This window comes from Gavialis gangeticus, unplaced genomic scaffold (genome assembly GCF_001723915.1).
Source record: "Gavialis gangeticus isolate Ggan-Ray unplaced genomic scaffold, GavGan_comp1, whole genome shotgun sequence".
NCBI lineage: Eukaryota > Metazoa > Chordata > Crocodylia > Gavialidae > Gavialis > Gavialis gangeticus.
The window spans coordinates 91,282,161-91,301,800 of NW_017728992.1; the positions used below are offsets into that span (position 1 = coordinate 91,282,161).

Genomic DNA, 19,640 nt, shown 5'->3' on the forward strand with positions numbered 1-19,640 from the left:
ATCCCCCCACCCCTCCATACCCCCACAATATACAAGAGTAATATTTCATTTTCAGGTGTTATGTAATCACCTCTATATATGCAACGCAAACACACAAATCAGAATAAAAATATTTTTTAAAATAAAATTAAAATATGTTACTATCAATTTTCAATTTTTAGTATATGTTTTTTTTCTGGTTCCAAGGTGCCAACCCCTTCCCAAAATAAGTAGTTCTGGGGGCAAGGGGAGGGACTTCCAGTGGCAAAAGTCAGGGATTAGGGAGCGGGACTTCTGGTCCCAAGATGGCAACCAGGGGGCAGGGCACCTTGTGGCCCTCAACAGCTCACCAAAGCTCATTAAGCAGCCCTCCAGCCAAAATAATTGCCCACCCTGATATTCACCCTATAGTGTGCTGCGTGCTTTACAGAAAGCCTGCCCCAAATAGCTGATGATTTAAATAAGCCTCCTCATTATCTGGTAGTTATGGAAGAAAGAACAGTGTAACCTCTTGAAAGATGGCTTCCATTGCACTCCTATGTTTGTGTCCTTTGCAAGATATTACATCTGGAATAATATATTTCTATTCACCCATCCTACCCATTCAACTTTTGGTTGTTAATTAAGAGCTATATATTAAAATGATTAAAAAAGTGATAGATTTTAAGGCTCCAGCCAGTTAAAGAAAACTAAGAAGCATTACATGCTAGAATCATTTGATTAGGCTCAAGTTATAGATGGTGGCTGAGGAGAACCCAAAAAAAGCTCCTTTCCAACAAAGCTGTGATGCTCCTATTGGGTTCCCTTCTATCCCTCAGTGAGAGAAGCCTACCCCTCATCTCTGATCTATTACCTAGTGAATGGAATGGGGGCTGAAAAAGCACCAGCCACTGCAGTCTTCACAAAAAGGAGCTGAACCCAGGCCGACTGCTTTCCAGGGGAAACTCAGATTGTAAGAATTTAGTACAATCAGAATCCTAACAGGGCGGGTGGGTAGCTCAGAGTTTTTATTTTAATTGCAGTAGAGGAAGCAGATATTTTAAGTTCACATGAGAAACAAAACCTAAGGCTCTGACACAACACACTAAGTGTTGTTTCAGCATGTGAACAGCATTCAGTGCCGAAATGCTCATTAATACAAACTTTAGCACCACATAAAAATTTTGTTAGTCCCTAAGATATGATCCAGTTACTTTATGAGGCAAGGTGATTTTCTTGTCTTGACAAAAACCTTCAGCCTGAGTCCACAAATACCAGATATAAGAATAAAACTGAGCAGCTGCAAGGCGTAGAGATCAAATTTGTGTCCTAATTTGTTTCTAAATTATCTGAAATGTCTCAGTAGATTTAAGGCTAATCAAGTTTTATCTGACATTTTTTTATGAGTCCTTTAACACCCAATAAACAGAGATCTTGAGTTTCCTATTAAATAGACACACGATTCGAAACATAACCAAGTATGTGTTATTGAAAATGGTACCTGGGTGAATGCCTTCTTTTCTTTGTGCGTTTCCCTGCTGCCTCTTCTCTTCAGGGAACTCTGAAAAAGAAACAGGCGATGGCCATTTACTGATAAGACACATGTCACCAAAATTCGAAAGGACCATCAGCATAAAACTGATACTGGGGAAAAGATTATATTCTTTTAACTAATAAAAAAGAAAATCAGAATGTTTTCTATTAGCTTTTTCTGTGACATGGCTGTTTAAAATGCAAGTGCATTATTTAAAAGGTCACAAAGGGTAGAATTTTCCCTTTCCCACACACAATTTCTGGTGAAAACTGCTTTTTTTTTTCTTTTTTTTTTACAAAGGCAGTGATTTATATTTGAAAGAGATGAAAAAAATCCAAGAATATTACTCATGCTGGAAATGAAACACTGGAGAACCCTGTCTTGGAAAGATACTGAATAAACTGGTTTGACCCAAATCAGTTAAGTCTGATGCTACATTCAACCAAATTTATCTTAAACCAGTTTCAGCAATTTTGAAAGTGGTTTATGTGCACTGAATTGATGTTCTGTTACAGGTTTAAACCAGTTTCTGATAACTTAAAACAGTTCATGAGTAATGTCTGTCCCTAGCCCATATGTGTAAGCAATACTGCATAACAGAGTAGATCTAACCCATGCTGACCTGTACACTAGGGAACTTGATTAAAGGCCAGCATCACAATAATTGTCTCCCTTGTGTACTGAATTTATTTTATAACTTGGATTTAGAAACCTTACTGCTTTGTGTATTTTTAGTTTCATTTATAGGAAAATTGCTTATGAAATGCAGGATCCTGTAATGACACAGTAACCAATGTTTTGATTTTCAATACCTTCAGGCATCCCAATGAAAGAAAGAGTAGAAGACATTCATAATGTCACAAGTTCTCTCTCGATGAAAATTCTATTTTAGGGCAAAATTCAAACTGCTATAATGACATCACTCACATGAGGTGTACGTTTGGCTTTGGTAGGTTAAAACTTGCACATTTCATAGAGGAGTAATAATCTCCATTACCAGACAAAACAGCTATCAGGTTGAGTAACTATAGGGAGTAGACTGAATGCAAAATCTGTGTTGCTTCATTTTTGCAATAGTTTATAATAGGGCTGTTTGACTTCAGTGTGGCCAGGGGAACTTCAGTGTGACCCGCGTCCCCTGCCATGCAGCCTGCACAGGCAGCATGTGGAACCCTACTACATGGCAGTGGACAGGGGGCAGCTGGGGCCCACATGCAGCTCTCAGGCTACCAGTTGGACTGATCTGACAAGCATTCCAGGACATAGCTGTAAACCCCCAGAAGAAACAGATATTAATCCCTGTATCCATTTTCTGATGCCTTGTAGTCCAGCTCCCTCTTAAAGTAAATTAGACTACTTCCCTCTCCTACTTCCTTAATGGCTTTCTCCATCTCTGCGTAGAGGAAAAACTTATGCATCTTCGCCCCTTTAAGTGACACAGCAGAATTCTGCAGATTCTTCAGATTGTGCAGGTTTTAAGCACAGTGAGACTTGACAGGAAAAATTATTTTGTTCAATAAATGTAAATAGCCTTTAAATAAAGGCCTAAAAAGAAAGATGTTATGTCCTAACCATTCATCCAAAAGCATGGCAGGTTCAGTACACTGGAGGATTTTAGTAAAACAACTTCCATTTATTCTTATTCTCAAAGGACAATTTGCAGCTCAGACAAACCCAGAATTGTTCCTACTAGTTTACTCAGAGAAGCACTCTCTTGTGTTTTACTTGATAGAATTGCTGCCTTTATATCAGAATTGCCTTGAGGCCCAATCCTGATCCATTTAAAATCAACAGCAAAGCTCTCATTGTGTCAAATTCTGCTCTGAGCTATGAAGTGTAAATGCAAAGTTACTCTACAGGCTTATGGAACTATTCAGGAGTTAGAGCAACATAAGTGGGAGCAGAATTTAGGCCCAGTGAGTTCAGGTAAAGTCTCTTCCTCCACTGCAGTAACACGCATACAGCTTGAGCTCTAGCCTGGATGGGAGGAGCAGGAGAACCCCTACTAGTTAAGTAAATCCACTCTAATCAGGCCATCAGCTGGCTGACAACATGCACTGAATTCTACAGTTTCAAACTTTGTGCAGGTTTCTTGTGATTGAACTAGGGTTATTTTAGGTTTCAAAATACTACAGATCATAACTAAAGCATTCCTAAAACAAATCTTTTCTTTTCTTGTGTGTTATAAACAGCATAAGTATTTAAACTCATTCATATGCAGCACCATATGTTCAATATATTCTTCAATTTATTTTTGTTAATCTGCTTTCTAACTAATGCAGTGATTTCCTATAACTAATACTGAAGTTATGCGAAGATAAATGATCCCCTGGGCAGTGAAACATTTTACAAAATAATAAATATTTACTGTGGTTGGAAGACATCAATAGTTGGAGAAGGAACATGGTCCTGTGAGTAGGCCACTGATTTGGGACTCAGGAGATGCAGATTCTATTCTTGGCTCTGCTATTCAGTGTCCTGCTGTGTGACTTTGGTTGAGACTCTACACCTCCATTCATCTTTGCTAACTCATCTGTTTATAGCTTTTGGAGGCAGGGACTGGTTTAACACATTGGGGTCCTCTAACCTCATTTAGGACCTTTTGACACTTCCTGTAACACAAACAATTATTAATCAGGCTTGACATGTATAAACTTGTGTCAAAGCCTGAAAATCTCCTGATTTGGCTCATGCACCAACCTGAATATAGAAATGTCTATTAATCAAGCTGATGTGGTACCATAAGTGTTATAGCATGCACTGGGGAGTAATACAGATGTTTGTCTGTGAGCAAGAGTTGCTCATAATTAAAAGGACAGGGAGTCAAGCTCCTGTTGGCAGAGCTGTACCACAATACCGTGGACAAGAAGAAGTTGTGAACCTAGTTTTGGAAGTAGGATACAATTGTTGTTTTCATCAGCATTAGTATAGCTCAGCAATCAGATTCCACTGCCAAATGCACAATGTTAGGCTGGGGTACTGATCAAAGAATTCCCTACCCAGGTGTCTTGTGGAGGAACAGGAGTGACTTACAGCATCCCCTCCACTCAAAGGATTTGTGCTGGTAGGCTTTAACCAGAATCCCATCCAGTCAACTCTGCACAAAAGCACAGAGGAAACACAACATAAAGGTTCTGGCCTGCATACAAAATGGAAAAAAGATGTAGGATCATTCTGGTGGGTGCAGAGAAGCTCGTTAGGAGGACAGCTTTAACTTGAGGCAGGGGTATATTTGAGTTGAAGGAAGATTTTGCATAGTATTTCAATACACCTCAACACTAGGCCCACATGAACTTTGTAGTCACAAGTTTTAGAGGAGCACTGCAATTTGGAATGGGCAAGGCAGTGAGTTACAAAGCAGAACTTCATCATACTGTATACAGAGAGTTTAAAACATGGGCAAAATAGTTGGTATACACAAATGTGAGCAATGGATAGTGCAAGACTGGAGACTTCCACCCCTGAGGAATTCAGGTATGGCAGAAATAGAAGATCTCCCTTCCATCCATGGGCACAGGAAGCAGAGAAATGTGGGACAAAACCAAGACATGCTTTAATCAGGACTAAGGGTGCTGGAAACCACTGCAAACAGTAGTAGATGACATGGGGTAGTACGACTAAGTTAAGCAACTCTATTTAATTGAATGAGGAAAGAAGAACTTTCCTGTGAAAGTGTTGGAAATTAATTTTCATTTATACTAGGACAAACATTCACATATTACTATACTTCTATACCAAGGAGACTAGCAAGAACCAATCTTTAAGGAAAAGCCAAACAAAACTGTATCAGGTCAGGGGTTGGCAACCCCTGGCATGCATGGCACAGTGTGGCACACAAAAGCATTTTGATTGTTAAATGCACCTTGGGGCAGATGACAGGGAAAGGGCCAGGGCTGCATCACCACAACAAGGATTGGACGCCTCACAGCTCCCCTGCCATTTGCTTGGAGGCGCGTGTGCACCCACCACAATAAATGAGTCGGGCCGGGGCTCTGCAGAGCTTGGTGCAGTGGCTTGCAGCCTCCCCACTGCCTGCTGTGAGCAGAACAGGCTCTATGGCAGGTGGCAGGAGCCTGCCCAGAGCCTGGGATAGCAGGGGAGCTGTGAAGAGCCCAGTCCTTTTGGCAGTGCAGCCCTGGTCCCCTCCCCACCATCTGCCCCAAGACGTACATGTACCTGCTGCCAGCAATAAGCCAGACCAGGGCTCTGCAAACCTTGGTGCAGTGGCTTGCACCTCTCAGCCACCTGCCACAGTCAGTCCAGGCTCTGAGCAGGCCGTTGATATCCATCACAGCCCAAACTGCTTGCAGCCAGTGGCAGGGAGGCTGCAAACTGCTGCACTGAGGTCTATGGAGCCCCATCTTGGTTCACTGCTGGTGGCAGGTGCATGTGCACCTGCAGAAGGATGGTTGGGAAGGGGCTGTGGCTACACTGCCACTACAGGAATTGGGCCCCTTGCAGCTCCCTTGCCACACTCCCCTGGCAAGCCAACATCCAATGGTTATGGTGTTTCTGGCACTCTGGCCAAAAATATTGCTGACCCCTATATAAGATCTTTGGAGAAAGTGATTTCTTAAGACAGGAGGTTACCTGATGAAAAATGATTTCATGCTGATTTCACTATAATGTACAACATCACAAGAACAAAGGTGAATTACTGTAAGTATAATGCGTGACATTTTTAAAAGACAGGCTTCTAATAAAAGCTAGAGATGCAATGGCTGCAGACCTGTTAATAGCATGTCCCGGTACCTCCTTATATCTCTCATCACCTTTCAGATCCTCACCAAAAGCTAGACAGGAAGCCCAGCAATGAGTAAGGAAAGATAAACACCTTGATCTCACCATAACCCACAAATAAGAGCCTAATCTACAGCTGCCTCTGCAGAAAGAGAGGAATATCATGTAGAATAAGCAGGTTGCATGTGTGAAGCAGAGGAGCTGTTTCTTATCCAGTTCCACCACTGACAGTTAACCCTGTCTAAACCTCCTGCAGCAGGAAGAGTGGTGGGAATAAGGGAATAAGGTTTTATAGATTCATAGGACAAAAATGACCAGAAGGGTCTTTCTCTAGTCTAACTGACTGTTCAAAGCAGGATCATCCCTGTGAAAACCTTCTCATTCAAGAATGTGTTTATCTTTTCTTAAAAATTTACAAAGATGGAGATTCTACAATCTTTCTAGGTCAGTGGTCGCCAACCTTTTTAAAGTGAAGATCACTTTTTGAAGTAAAGGAGGAAGTGAGGCAGGGGCAGGGGTGAGCGGGGCCCTGGAAGGTCTGGGCCGGGGAGGGTCGCAGCCCAGACAATTTGTCCTGACACGCAGGGGGACTCCCACTGTTGCATGCACCCAGGTGGAGGCCTAGGGGGCATGTGCCCCCCCCAATCTGTGTGCTGAGGCAGCTGCCACTGTGCACTGGGCTTTGTGCCCCAATCAGCTGCAGTGGGGCTTGGGATGCAAAGCTCAGGGTGCAGCAGTAGCTGCTTCAGCTCATGCACAGATCAGAGGGTATATGCCCCCCAGACATCCACAGGGGTGCATGAACTGATGAGAGCCCCTCCCCCACTTGCGCCTGGGCTCTGCCTCTCCCCGGCCCTGCTGGAGCCTCACTCACCCAATGGCTGGGGATGCAGAAGGGGATTGTCCCACTTACCCGGCCCAGTCCCAGTGGCAGGGGGTACAGCTTAGCTCAGTCACATGCATCCTGCCACTCCCAGACTGCATCCTGGCCACTTCCCACATGCATCCCACTGCTCCCAATCATGGAGGCTCTGACAGTCGATCTCAGTCTGGGGGACTCTCTCAGACTGAGATTGATTGTCAGAGAATAGCTGATTGACCAGTCGATTGTGATCAACTTGTTGGTGACCACCGCTCTAGGTAATCTGTTTCAGTGCTTAGCATCTTCCTAATAAGAAAGCTCTTCCCAATATTCAATCCAAAATTCCCTTATTGCAACCAGTTACTTCCATGGGTACTCGAACAAGCTTTAGTTCAAGCACCACTGCCATTATTTTGAAGCATGGGGACACTGATACACAAGACACTGGAGGCTGCTGGAGCACGGTAATTACCACGCACCAGCAGACTCAATTAATCGAGTCTGCTCTGATGTGTTGGAGCAGCCTCCACACTCGTGTACAGGCACCCAGGGACGGCAATCCTTTTTATAACCACCTTACACTTATGTAAAAGCTGTTAAGTCAGCCTCCCTCATTCTTTTCTTCTCCAGGCTAAATCTCAAAACCTTTCCTAGACTTCTAATCATCTCCAGAGAGAGGAAAAAGAGAAGAACTTGCTTTATGGTGACAGCAGAATCCTAAAGTTCAAAGGTTACAGGGGGAGTACTTATGGATCAGTGAAAACCTAATGAATACTTTCCTTGTACAGTGGGTAATGAAGAATGATGTAAGCTCCAAGTTAAAGAGGCAGCAAAGACAAGAAGATGACATGGCATTCAAGAAAGGGGTCACATAAAGGAGGTGGAGAAAAGATAAACTCAAAGTGGAAGGGAAGAAACCTCCCCTCCAACACCCCCCGCAAAAGACGGCAAGTGAGACTTTACATTTCTAGCAGAAGAAATGCCATTCTCCCACTAGAAAATAGGATAGTACAGGCATTTGTGCAGTTTCTTCCACAGGGAACATGCCAGATCTGGGAGAAGGATCTTCTTTTAATGAGGAAGATCTTGCCTGTATGCTTCTGCTGTTCCACTCCTCCTAGAGTGGAGTAGGGAAAATACCTCTGTGCATTCCCCAAGCTGGGATGACTGTGGTCAGAGGAGCACTTAGGGAGCAGTGACTGCTCTGCTCCTCCCAGGAGTGGAGCAGCAAGGAAAGGTTCTGAACGCAGTCTGGAGGAGGTGGTGAGTGGAGAGCAAGGTGTTGGGTGAGCAGCTGCTGCTCAGGTCATAGTATATATCTCTGATTTAGCTAGTCTATGAAGTGCAACTCTATCCTGTCTTCTCCCTGACTTCAGACTACCTCTCTCTGCCCATCCATGGCCAGAGTGAGAGGGGGGCAGCAGAACCCTAACTGGATCTGGAAGTAGGGACATCCCTAAGGAGAAGGGAAGAGAAAACTCAAAGGAGAATAAAGCAGATTTACTGACAGGCAAATCCAAGGGAAAGGAAAAAGTAAAAGATGTGTGGAAACAGAAGCTTTGTTAAGTGTTGTACCTTCCACAACTTCCTATAATCTCTGCACTACTTCTTGCAGAGCTACTGCCTTGAGTCTCCTTTATCTTTATATTTCACTTACATGCTGGCACATATGCCAAGCAGTTGGACAAGAAGTTGATTGTTCAGTGACCTCATCTGCAGAGATGTTATTTATGTACTAGAATTAAAAGTGGAAGATCATATATTCTAATTGCTTTATTTTTATTTAGTGAAATAAAACTGGATTAATGGACTGAACATCTTGGAATTTGTTACATCCCAAAGGTAGAGTTCCTCCTCTAAATGATTTTATTGTCAAAGAATCAGATACTATAACAGGTACATTACCCCCAGAGGGCAATAAACATGTCAGCAAGTTATGACACTGTCCATCCCATATTATTAAAGAAAGGTGTCCCAGCCAGAAGTGTGGGAAACTCAGAGGTTCCCTGAGTGGCAAATGCTACTAAGACCATTGTTCTAGAGCATATTTCAGGTTTTATTTTTTTGCGAAGTTTGAGTTTGATTTGGATTTTAATAGGAAAATGGAGGTGAGAGCATGGGTTAATTGTAATGAGTAAGAGCAATAGTGGGGCTAGAAAATGGAGGATTAGGTAAAACAATGGACAAGGGTAGAGGTGTAGCTGAATGGAGTGATGGAAAATGAGCAAGTAGCCTGGAGAAATTAGGGGAGATAAGAGTTGTATCTAGCTCCTACCTAGTCTACCTGTTATAGACAAAAGGGGAAGAAGGAAAAAAGGCAAACAAAAAGAAAAGGAAATTATAGCAAATTGAGGGAGGAAAGAGAGGGTAAGCAAGTGAGATAGAAAGAGAGATCACTCAGGAGAAGGAAAAGAATACACATAAAAGAGCTTAGGCAATAGATTCTGTGCAAAAATGAATTAAAATAGTTTGAGCAAGGTTACAGTTAGAAATGTAAATATGTCATCTCTCAAGTTTTCATTCTGAAAGAGGAGACAGCTGTTCCCTGACAGCTCCAGAATCCCCTGCCAAAACTCTCTCCTTTGAGACTCATTCCCTCACTTGTCTCAGTCTTTCACTTTGATCTAATCTGCCTGTGGTGGAAGATAGGAGGCAGTAGAGCAGAGCCAAGAAAAGAGAATGGGAAACACAGAGCTTCATGCCCATCATTTGTTTATTAGGATAGGTGCAAGGTCACAATTTTCATCTACATTTACATGTAGGCTTGATGTCATGTGCACATCAAATTAAGTCTACAAATCAAGAAGGCAGACATTACAGTGACAGTGTTTACACTTGTAAAGGAGATCGACTTCTGAAAATCTGGCCCTAAGGACAATTTTTACCACTGCAATGTGTGAAAAATTATGCACAGACATTGGTACTGTGTACAAGTTGAATAAATAATGTTCAAGATGCAAAGATGAATTACAAACAATTCCTTTGAAATGGAATATTATCATTTCTGTTCGCATTTATTAGAAAAGATGGTGTGCAATTAAAGAATGCCCCACCCCCTATATTTTAAAGAAGCAAACCTCCAGGGCTAAAGGGTTGATACACACCAGTAGCTGAACTAGCCTCCACTGGGAGTACCGGTCTGTCTCCATGTTAAGGGAATAATATTCCATAGTCATTTGCTGGCATTTCAAAGTGTAAATTTATTATACTCATTTGTTCAGTGGAAATGAATTGCCAGTGAACAAGGCAGAGAGTTTGTGCCCCACCGTTTATTTGTTTTTAGAACAATGCATTATAGACCAATGTAGACCGATTCTCATCTTTTTACACCAATGTGACTCCTATTACTTAATAGAGATGCTTTCAATTGGTATCAGTTTAAATAAGTCTACCATGTGATAGATGGTCAGTTGCCCAGAGTGGTGTCAAACCTTACCATTACCTGTAACATTTCTTTCCCCCGCCACCATTTTTCTGACATTTTTTAGGATCCTGTAGGAAGTCATGCCGGAGTAGCAGCTGTCCCACCCTTTCACAGAGCCGAGGCAGCCATTCAGACCAGCTCATCGCTGCTGGCTAGTGTAGAAAGTTCTGTTTTAGAAAGTGCAGCAGTACTTAACATGCAAAATCTTTGTGGCTAAGGAATGCAAAGACTCAGACAGGAGCTGAACCTTGCTAAAGGGATACACAATAGGAACCTTGCTGAAGAGATGCACCCTGAAACATTTCACAATCCAGAATTTTTCTTTGTTGCTACTAAGAGAGAATAATATACCTAAAATATCTTGTAAAACAGCCTGTCACACCCCAAATCATCTACAGTAAGCTTCTTCCACCAAGGCACCACAAGAAGAAATTGGATTAGGACTGTTTGTTGAGAACGGGGAAAGAAATGCTGTTTTTAGTTAACAAAGAAATATTCTGATAACCACTTTAGATATTATCTAGGCACATAGTAAGAGCTACTGACTTTGAAACACCTATGATGTTATAAACTAGAGAAAAGGTCAGAAATCCTCAGCACATCTCCCAGACCATAGTATGTGTAAGCATTTTGCTTGGCATGCATGCCTCGGGGCAGACAGCAGGAAGGGGCTGTGCACAACAGTAGGTGCACATGCACCTCCAGGAAGACAGTGTGGAAGAGGCTGTGGCTGCACTGCCACAAGGATTGGGCCCTTCATAACTCTCCCACTGTCTGCCCCTGGCACGCCAAAATCTTCCAAGTCAAGGCTGGGGTGTTTTTGTCACTCCGGCCAAAAACACTGCTGACCTCTGAACTTGAATATGATGAAATGGTTTTCCAGTGCTTTTTTGTAGCCTCAGTTGTATTTTAAGTATAAGGAGCCAACTTGCATCAGCGTGTCTCATTAATGAACATTTCCAAGTCCAAGGCTGTCTGGGAGATTTTTCCATGGATATTCTAACATGTATCTGTGGGACAGTTAATGGAACTGTGCAATGCTAATTGCCTTTTGTTTGCTGCAGGCCCCTGCAAGAGCATCTCACTGAGTCCTGATAAAACTGGATTTGATGCAACTGATCCATATCTACATTTCTCCTACATGATCTCTTTATTAGGAGCTATACATGCTATTGTATTAATCATCCACATGACCAAGTAAAGCTAGGCATATATGAAACCTCATAAGTATCACAAGCTAGAATTCAGGATGAAAGTAATCTATTTCCCTTGAGTAAACAAGCAGCAATGTGGATCAGCTCTGAAGCACTAACTTGGATTCCCCTAGCGATTCATTACATTATTATAATAAGCTTATGAAGGAAGGCTTGGAATTTTTCTTTAGTCTCTCACTGTTAGTACCAGGCACCAGCTCTCATTTATTGCTCCCTAATGTCCTTTGCTGCTGCTGACTGATATTGTGATGATATTCTATGGCCTGGGTATTTACAGATGATTCAGTCCAACAGATCTGGGAACATGCTGCAGAGAGAGAAGCAGCAGGGAGCCACCTGCTTTCTGAAGGTCTTAAAGGCAAGAATCCAGCTCTGAGCAACATGGAAACTGGGAAGGCTGGGGTGGCAGAATAATAGGTTACAGCAGAACATTTCATTTAAGATTTGGTCAGTGAAGGTTGACAAGGAGACCTGATGCAATAAAGTAAATTAAAAAATAAATTTCAAACACAGGACAGGAATCCAGTCTAATCTACAGCTCAGACACATGCTTGCTTTAACTGGGCTCCTTTAAGAGACAGCCAACTTCCTAAATTCTCGACTTTCCGCTTTGCTCTCTTATGTCATTGTTTCCAAATCTATATTTGCTTCTTGTGTAAAAAAATCCTCACTAGAAACATTTTTGTTATGACATAACATCTTTTTTTTAAATAACACATTGGAAAACACCCCAGGATGCATCAATTATTTATAATATGCATAGACAGGAATCCTCTTTACACTTTTTAAATTCTTTTTACAATGAAGAAAACAGCAGGAGTTCAGCTACAGAGTCTTCCAGACAGTATGCTTCTCTCCCCTCCTGCTAAACCAGTGATCTGATACTGATGTGCAAGGAAGAAACGGGTCAGTCCAAGCCCTGTCATCCCTCAGCAGAACAGCTACTAAATGTGAACTCCCCATGCTGTGTCTATCCTTTAAATGCCAGGACCACAGACACACTCACTGCTACTCTTCTGTTGTGTGGCTTCAAGTTCATACACCAAAAATGAAAATCAAAACCACAGAGTCATGCCAGAACTCCAAGACATGGATGTAAACAGGAATATCAAGCTAGACAATCAATTTCTTTCTTCCACTTTAAGATATCACACAGCCTGGACAATAGGAAAACTGCCTTGCCTCTAGCATGATAATTAGGATGCTTATCATGCACAGACCTTCACACAGGCACACAGATCCAACTGCAGAATCAGGACATAAAATGGCAGGTGCAACAAGGCAGTCATTGAGCAGCAAAATGCTGATATTAACATTTATACTGTAGAATATAGTACCGTTCATCAGGATAAGGACTCCACTGTGCCATGCACATACACAGAAATAGAACTGCTCCCTGTTCTAAATTGTTGACAGTACACTTTATTAATAAAAAAACATGGCTGACACAAATCCACAGGATAGCATCAGAGATGTTCTTGCCATATGGCATACCCACTTCTCATTCATGCTCTAAAGCAGCAAAGTTTGGGTAGGTGCTGACCGCAATCAATCAATCAATCATATTCCTCGAAAGCAAAACTGTTAGTAACTATAATCCCTAGGTTTGTTCTTTGGCTCTGCTATGGATACACAAAGCATGAGGGTAAAATATGACAATTTCCAAAGCAGCAAAATGAAATGAGTTCCGTGATTTTTTTTATAATCCATTTTGTGGCAGATGATGTTTGCTTCGGTTCTACAATTATGTCAGTTTTTGTGACAGTCTAGACAACCTGTTCCACAACCATTAGTGGGAACGACCCTCTAGAAAATGATTACAACGTTGTAAATATTTTTCATTATAGTCTTCAGTGTTCATAACTGGAACTGCTGACTGCATCAAAATAATTTACTGAATAATCTACTCCTATTTTCCATAAACAGGGATTTGTATTTGCTTCCCTAGAACTGGGACACGGCAACAGGCAACCTGATACATCTTCAGTCTGAAGCTGTTAAGATCAGGCAGTCTGTAAGGGATTTGCACAAAGGATCTGAGGGGCATAGGTGATACCGAGGCAGGGGATTATGATTTTAACATTCCTAAAGAAATGCTGTTGATTGGTGTACACTCAGCATGCTGCTCTCTGTTGCACAATCAAACCATTCTAAAAATGTGCCTTTGCATTTGAGAAGATTACAAATGGAAATACAGTTTATCCATCTCTGCCATAAAAAATGGCACACCATTGCTATGTGGCAGATGGTGGGCTTTCAGTACATGATTCAATACAGGAATAACATACTCTGTTCCAGGACTGTGAGGAGGTGAAAGAGTACATGTGTATGTGTGAGGGGTAGGCATAGTGATATTCAAGGAGTAGAAGGGAGATGAGTACAGCCCACTACATTATGGTCTTATTGAGTCAGTAGGTTAATACATCTAATTTAAACATAATAAGGCATTCCATTCTAAACCACACCTTCCTAAATCTTTGCAGCACAGGACTTTTAGGATATTGAAGTAAAAAGCTTACAACTGCAAGCAATTTAATAAAAAGCATTGACTTCTTTTTAAAATGTTCTCGGTTTTCTTTAGCGAAAGACCATCAGAGCCATTTGGTATTCTGCATGGAGCACTAATGAATTAACAACTATAGAACTAATTTTATACTGGGGGAGAGGAAGAAAAATTCTCCACATAGGCAGCAGACAGCTATGAACACAAATGTGTTCAGTCTTCCCAAGAGTAGAACAATACATTTTTTCAATAAAGTACTAAATGAAATTCCAAGGAATGGAAAGATTAAAGGCCAACCAACATGATCTGCCTGACTTGGACATGTCCCAGATAAGCTTTTTAATCCATTGTTGCCCATCTATCAGTTACCGTCATAAGAACATAGTTCAGTGCTCAGTAACTCTCACCTATTTCGTATATAATAAAAAGGTGAGTTTAAGTTTTAGTAGCCTGTGTGATTTTCTCTACTGTAAACTTGAAACTTAAATTACCTCTATCCTTTTTTCATCTTAGAATGACTGCGATTGTTTTCCTGAAAGGGTATATATCACCCCAAGGAAATACAAATTCAGCAAGTCATATGGGGCACAGAGTTCAAATACAGATAAAGCTAGCTCTGGTATAACGGACATTGCTCACCTGTATGCAAATCTAATTCAAGCAGAAGCACAATGAATTAGGAAACAGTGAAGTCCAGCCTGGGAGCATGTCTTGATACAATGAATGGAACAGATCTTTTGAGAAAACCTGACAGCAATGTACTCCTCTGAACAAATAATAGGATGCAGAGGCCAGGCACAAATTCAGAAGGTAAATATATTGTGAAATTCAGAAAGAAATATAAAAAGCACAAACAAGAACAGACTGCATCACTCATGAAAAGTGAAAGTGCACACAAACAAAACAAAGTTGCAATATAAAACAGTTAAAAATCACTAGATATTTTGGACACTAACAGGTTCAGTAAGAAAATAATAACGCTACAAGAAGCATACATTGTAGCAAAAATAGTAACACTACAAGGACTAATTGCAGTAAGCTCATTAAAAGCCATGGCAATGAGCAGAGCCATGGCAGTGAGTACAAAAGATTTCTACATTTCATAATTTGATTCATTTCCAAATCAAAGCCAACCCCCAAAGTTTGAAATACAGAACTAGATTTACCTGTATGTGAACTATCTGCCTCACATCATTTGCTAAAAATGTATATAATGGAGAAGGGAAAAGAGGCCCATCTCCAAGGCAGTCTACCTGGTAGGTTGTCCTGGACTAAGAAAACTGTGGGTCCCTGAATGAGAAGCAACCTGCTTGGCTGGCTAGTGAGGGGCCAGAGTCTTGAAATCCTAGATGTCCACATCCAACACTCCCAGCTGAGTAGGCTGCATATCAGTCAAGGAGCCTAAGAGCCTGGACTACCAAGGAACCAAGATCTTGGAAGGTCTTCAGCTTTCAATCCCATGAGAATGGAAAGTGATAAGCTTGCAAGAACCTGAAGTTAAATTTTATGAGAGAGAAGTAAATCTTGCAACTGTCAAAATTAAATACTTGAATATTTGAATTTAAGTTGAATTCTGTTGAAATCAAAGAAGAATGTTCTTATTGTGATGAATTAGCAGATTCTGGTGCAAAAATATTCTATTTTTTTTCTATATAGCTCTAGTAGTTGCCAAATTACACAATAATGCAAGTTGCAGTTATTTTGTTAAACCCTGATATAAGAACTACTATTAATTCAAGTCATTACAGGAACTTACCATACCTCTTATTCACTGCACACACATTTCTGACACAGCTGAGTAGCTTTGTACTAAATGCCCAAGCTCTACCTTGGGTGAAATTCTGGAAAATTAAATTAGCCTGAGTAATAAGGGAGGTGTCATGAGCTGCAAAGATCTGTATCTCTCCTTCCAGTTCCCTCAAAACCAGGAGCAGGACTCATGCCTAGAGCAAAATTGCTGCATTGGTCCTGTCTCACAATATTCCTATGGCTTGCTTCAAGTCTGAATGGCGTCAGCCACATTCTAGGTCCAGATTGTGTGCTCTTAGACACTATAGATGATTCAGGGTGGGGAAGAGAAGCCACTGACTTTCTGTGGCTAGCTTATACTTTTCAGAATTTCTGTCCCATTTCTGTGAGTTAGTCTGCACAGTCAGTAAGATAACACTGGACTAGCTAGCATTCAAAAGCTTTTTTTGCAATTGTTAAGGACATAAATTTAGTTATGTGAAAAGGTTACATGCTCCAGAAACTTACGGGCCCACCAGAGAAGGGTAAGAATGACATCAGACTGTCTTGGATCAGTTCAGTCTGACACCTGGACACCAAGTCAATCTGACATTATAAGGAACACTGGAATAATGGCTGCACTAGCCAAATTGCTTGAGAAATCTTTATTCTGGCATTTCCTAACCTTTGAGCACTTAACTTTGTAGCCCTAGTCACACTGTAATACACACAATGACTGACAAACACTTTGGTTTGGAAAGTTTTCCTATAAAATGTCCTTTGTCTTTACTTCGTAGACATTTCAGACAGTTTAAAGTACAGTATCAGTTGGAACTCAAAATGGGAACAATCAAACAAGGTGAGAATATCTCATAAATCCCTTTGGATTACCAGTAATTATTTTAAAATTCTACAATGACAGCTGGTCCTGTCCAACTTTATTCCGGCTTTATGGTTAAATACAATAATAAAAGATTATGCAAAGCAAATACAAGATTATTTTGGAACAAAATTGTCATTTGCTCGCTACTCAGGCAAAATTCTCACTTAAGTTAGTAAGAAATATGGATTTGAGGCTGAATCGTGAACTCTTTGTTCGTGCACATAATTACTACCCACAGCAAATGTCTTGCTAAAACTACGTGTGTGTTTCAGGATTATGGCTTTGACTCTGTATGCTCTGCCTTTGTTCTAAGACAAGAAAAAATTGCCTCAAACTCTTTAGATGAGGTTGATTTCTGACTTTTGCCCATACAAAACTGCAACACCTGAGCTCAAATATGGAACTAAAGGTGAAGGAAATGAAACTTGACTACCGTATGTATTTGCATACAAGATGAAATCCATCCCACCCCTGCCTCCCCCCCCCCAGCATGGGGGAAAAGCCCCTCGTCTTATAATCACATACCTCATTAAATGCATGTCTATTATTGAATGGCTACCAAAAGAAGCATGTGACCAGTAATGGAAACCAACTACAAAGCTGATTAAATGCAACCAACATTGAGTGAGACTATAAAACACATGGCCTATATTGGGCAAACGTTGATAGAAACCTACCACAAGGATAAATAAGTGCAGTCCATCTCAATAAGATACATGCTAGTGCCCACTGCACAGTCCCCTTCAGCCCCAACTTTTTTTCAAGTCATAATGAACCACTACACTGAATACATTTCTACTTCCTCTTCACTGTCACAGCTGAGTTGCGCCTTTCTTTTCCATTTCCAATCAGTCCCGTTTCTTCAATGTTTCTTAAATGTCTGGCAAACATCACCAAATGGGATGCCAAAAAATTCACTCAGAATCCCTCTGTCACCCCCTCTCTCAGCCTGTCATATGTGGCCCTGGCCTCCATAAGGTGAAGCCAGACCAGGCTGCCCTGTGCCTCATCTGTATATCATTTTTTGGAGGATCCCAGAACTCATGACAAGAACACCCAGTTCCAGTCATAAGTGGGGGCTAATTAGAAAATGGATCCTTTGGGGGGTGGGGGGTGTATCTGAAGTGTACACACATACTGAGCAAGTGCTGAGCTGAAATCCTGTTGACTCTTCTAGGGCCCAGCGCAATGAACTGTCTGGAAAATTATGAGCCTTTCAGCTTTGGACAAATAGTAGGCTTAGTTTTTATTATTTTTATGCATAGTTTTTATTATATATAAATAGGTGAACATGTGCTGCTTAAAAGTATGTTTATGGAGTACCTGTGCTAAAACTTGCAGAAGTTTCAAAAAAGGTAAAATGCATCAATTCTGGGTGAACAAAGCCTATGGAAACCTGTTGTACTTTGCCTATATGCAAATTACTACAGGTATGTTTATTTCAAAGTCAGTATTTTCAAATTTGGCCCTTGCTTCCGTGTGTTCAGGGAAAGTAGGGTCTTACAGGAGGGTGGAAGGGACTGCAGGGGGAAGAAGTTGGGGAGGGCAAGCCAACTGATCCCCCCTCCCCCTCCCGATTTATTTTCCCTGCTGTAGCAGTGGGAGGGGAAGAAATTCAAGGTAAACCTCCAGTAATCAGATTCTATGCCTGGAAAGTTATAAATTTTCCATATAGAGAATCTAATTATTGGGGGCATTGTCTTGTATTCAGGATCTCAGGGTATACAGTATGCAGTGACATGCTTACTCAAATTAGTTAGCACTAGGACTGCACTCCTGCATACATGAGTTATGAGCAATAAGTTATTGATTACATTCATATAGCATAGACTTGCTATTACTCAGCAAAAAGGTGGATAATATGAGCTAAAACTCTCAAAAACATTTTCAGTTTTCCTTCTCTGGTTAACTGATAAATGAGAACTAGCCAGAGAATGGCAATATACCATATTTTGTATTCAATATTCTAAACAACAAGGAAGTCTTTATATACAGAAGTTTTTACACAACTGTAAAACAGGAAGGTCAGAAGGTAAGTAGGCAAATATGCTAAGGAAACTTTTTACTACTTATGAACTGCCCCATCAGCATAACATTTGCATCCAGGCCACAACAAGAGACATGTAACTAAAATACCTGCAATAATTTGCAATGTATACCTTTGCCAAAATATACTATTAAGAAAACAAAGTAAGTTTTGCATCACTTAGAACATTATCCAAAATACGCTGAAGTCTATGGAAATCTTTTCAATAACTTTAGCAGAACTTGGAACAGAAGCTAAGCCAATATAAGGTTCTAGTTGTCATCTTGCCTGCAGTCAATATTTTTCAGAAGCAAATTACATGCTCCAGTTGTTCATGATATTCCAAAAACTATAATTAAATATCCATGATTAGAGAGTAGGGTGTGGAGGTCTGAAGCAAAGATCAGAAGCAGCCAAGGAGTTGCACGCAAGGCAGGGAACTGAAAAGAAGAAGGAGGCTAATCCTAGATTAGGAGTCATGGCAGGAACTGAAGCTCTGGCAGGGTCCAGGACAGGAACTGAGGCAGGCTTATAGCTAAGCAGGGAGCAGGAGAGTGGGCATGAGAGACCACTTCCCCCAGTAAAAATAAGATGGGTTCTAGGTTTTTTCTCCCTCAGCTTCTTAGGGTGTGAACAAGTGTTCAAAGAATTTAACTCAAGTTTGGCAGCTTACTGTGAGCCACCTAGACTTGTGCTGGGTTCTGCTGTGTCCAGGTGTTCACCTGGGCAGCCAGAGGTAAGCTGGGGGGGAGGGGGATAATGGGAGGG

The 19,640-nt window shown here is 41.2% G+C and overlaps 1 protein-coding gene across 12 annotated transcripts in view; it reads right to left on the reverse strand.

The window, feature by feature from the left end:
• The window catches only part of MTCL1 (microtubule crosslinking factor 1), a 196,618-nt gene that overhangs the window by 89,218 nt on the left and 87,760 nt on the right, over nt 1-19,640 (reverse strand). For all 12 annotated transcript variants that reach the window (XM_019525493.1, XM_019525484.1, XM_019525467.1 and 9 more), the window contains exon 3: nt 1,460-1,519. In XM_019525493.1, coding sequence (XP_019381038.1) covers nt 1,460-1,519 — 60 coding nt within the window. The remainder of the gene's footprint in view (nt 1-1,459; nt 1,520-19,640) is intronic.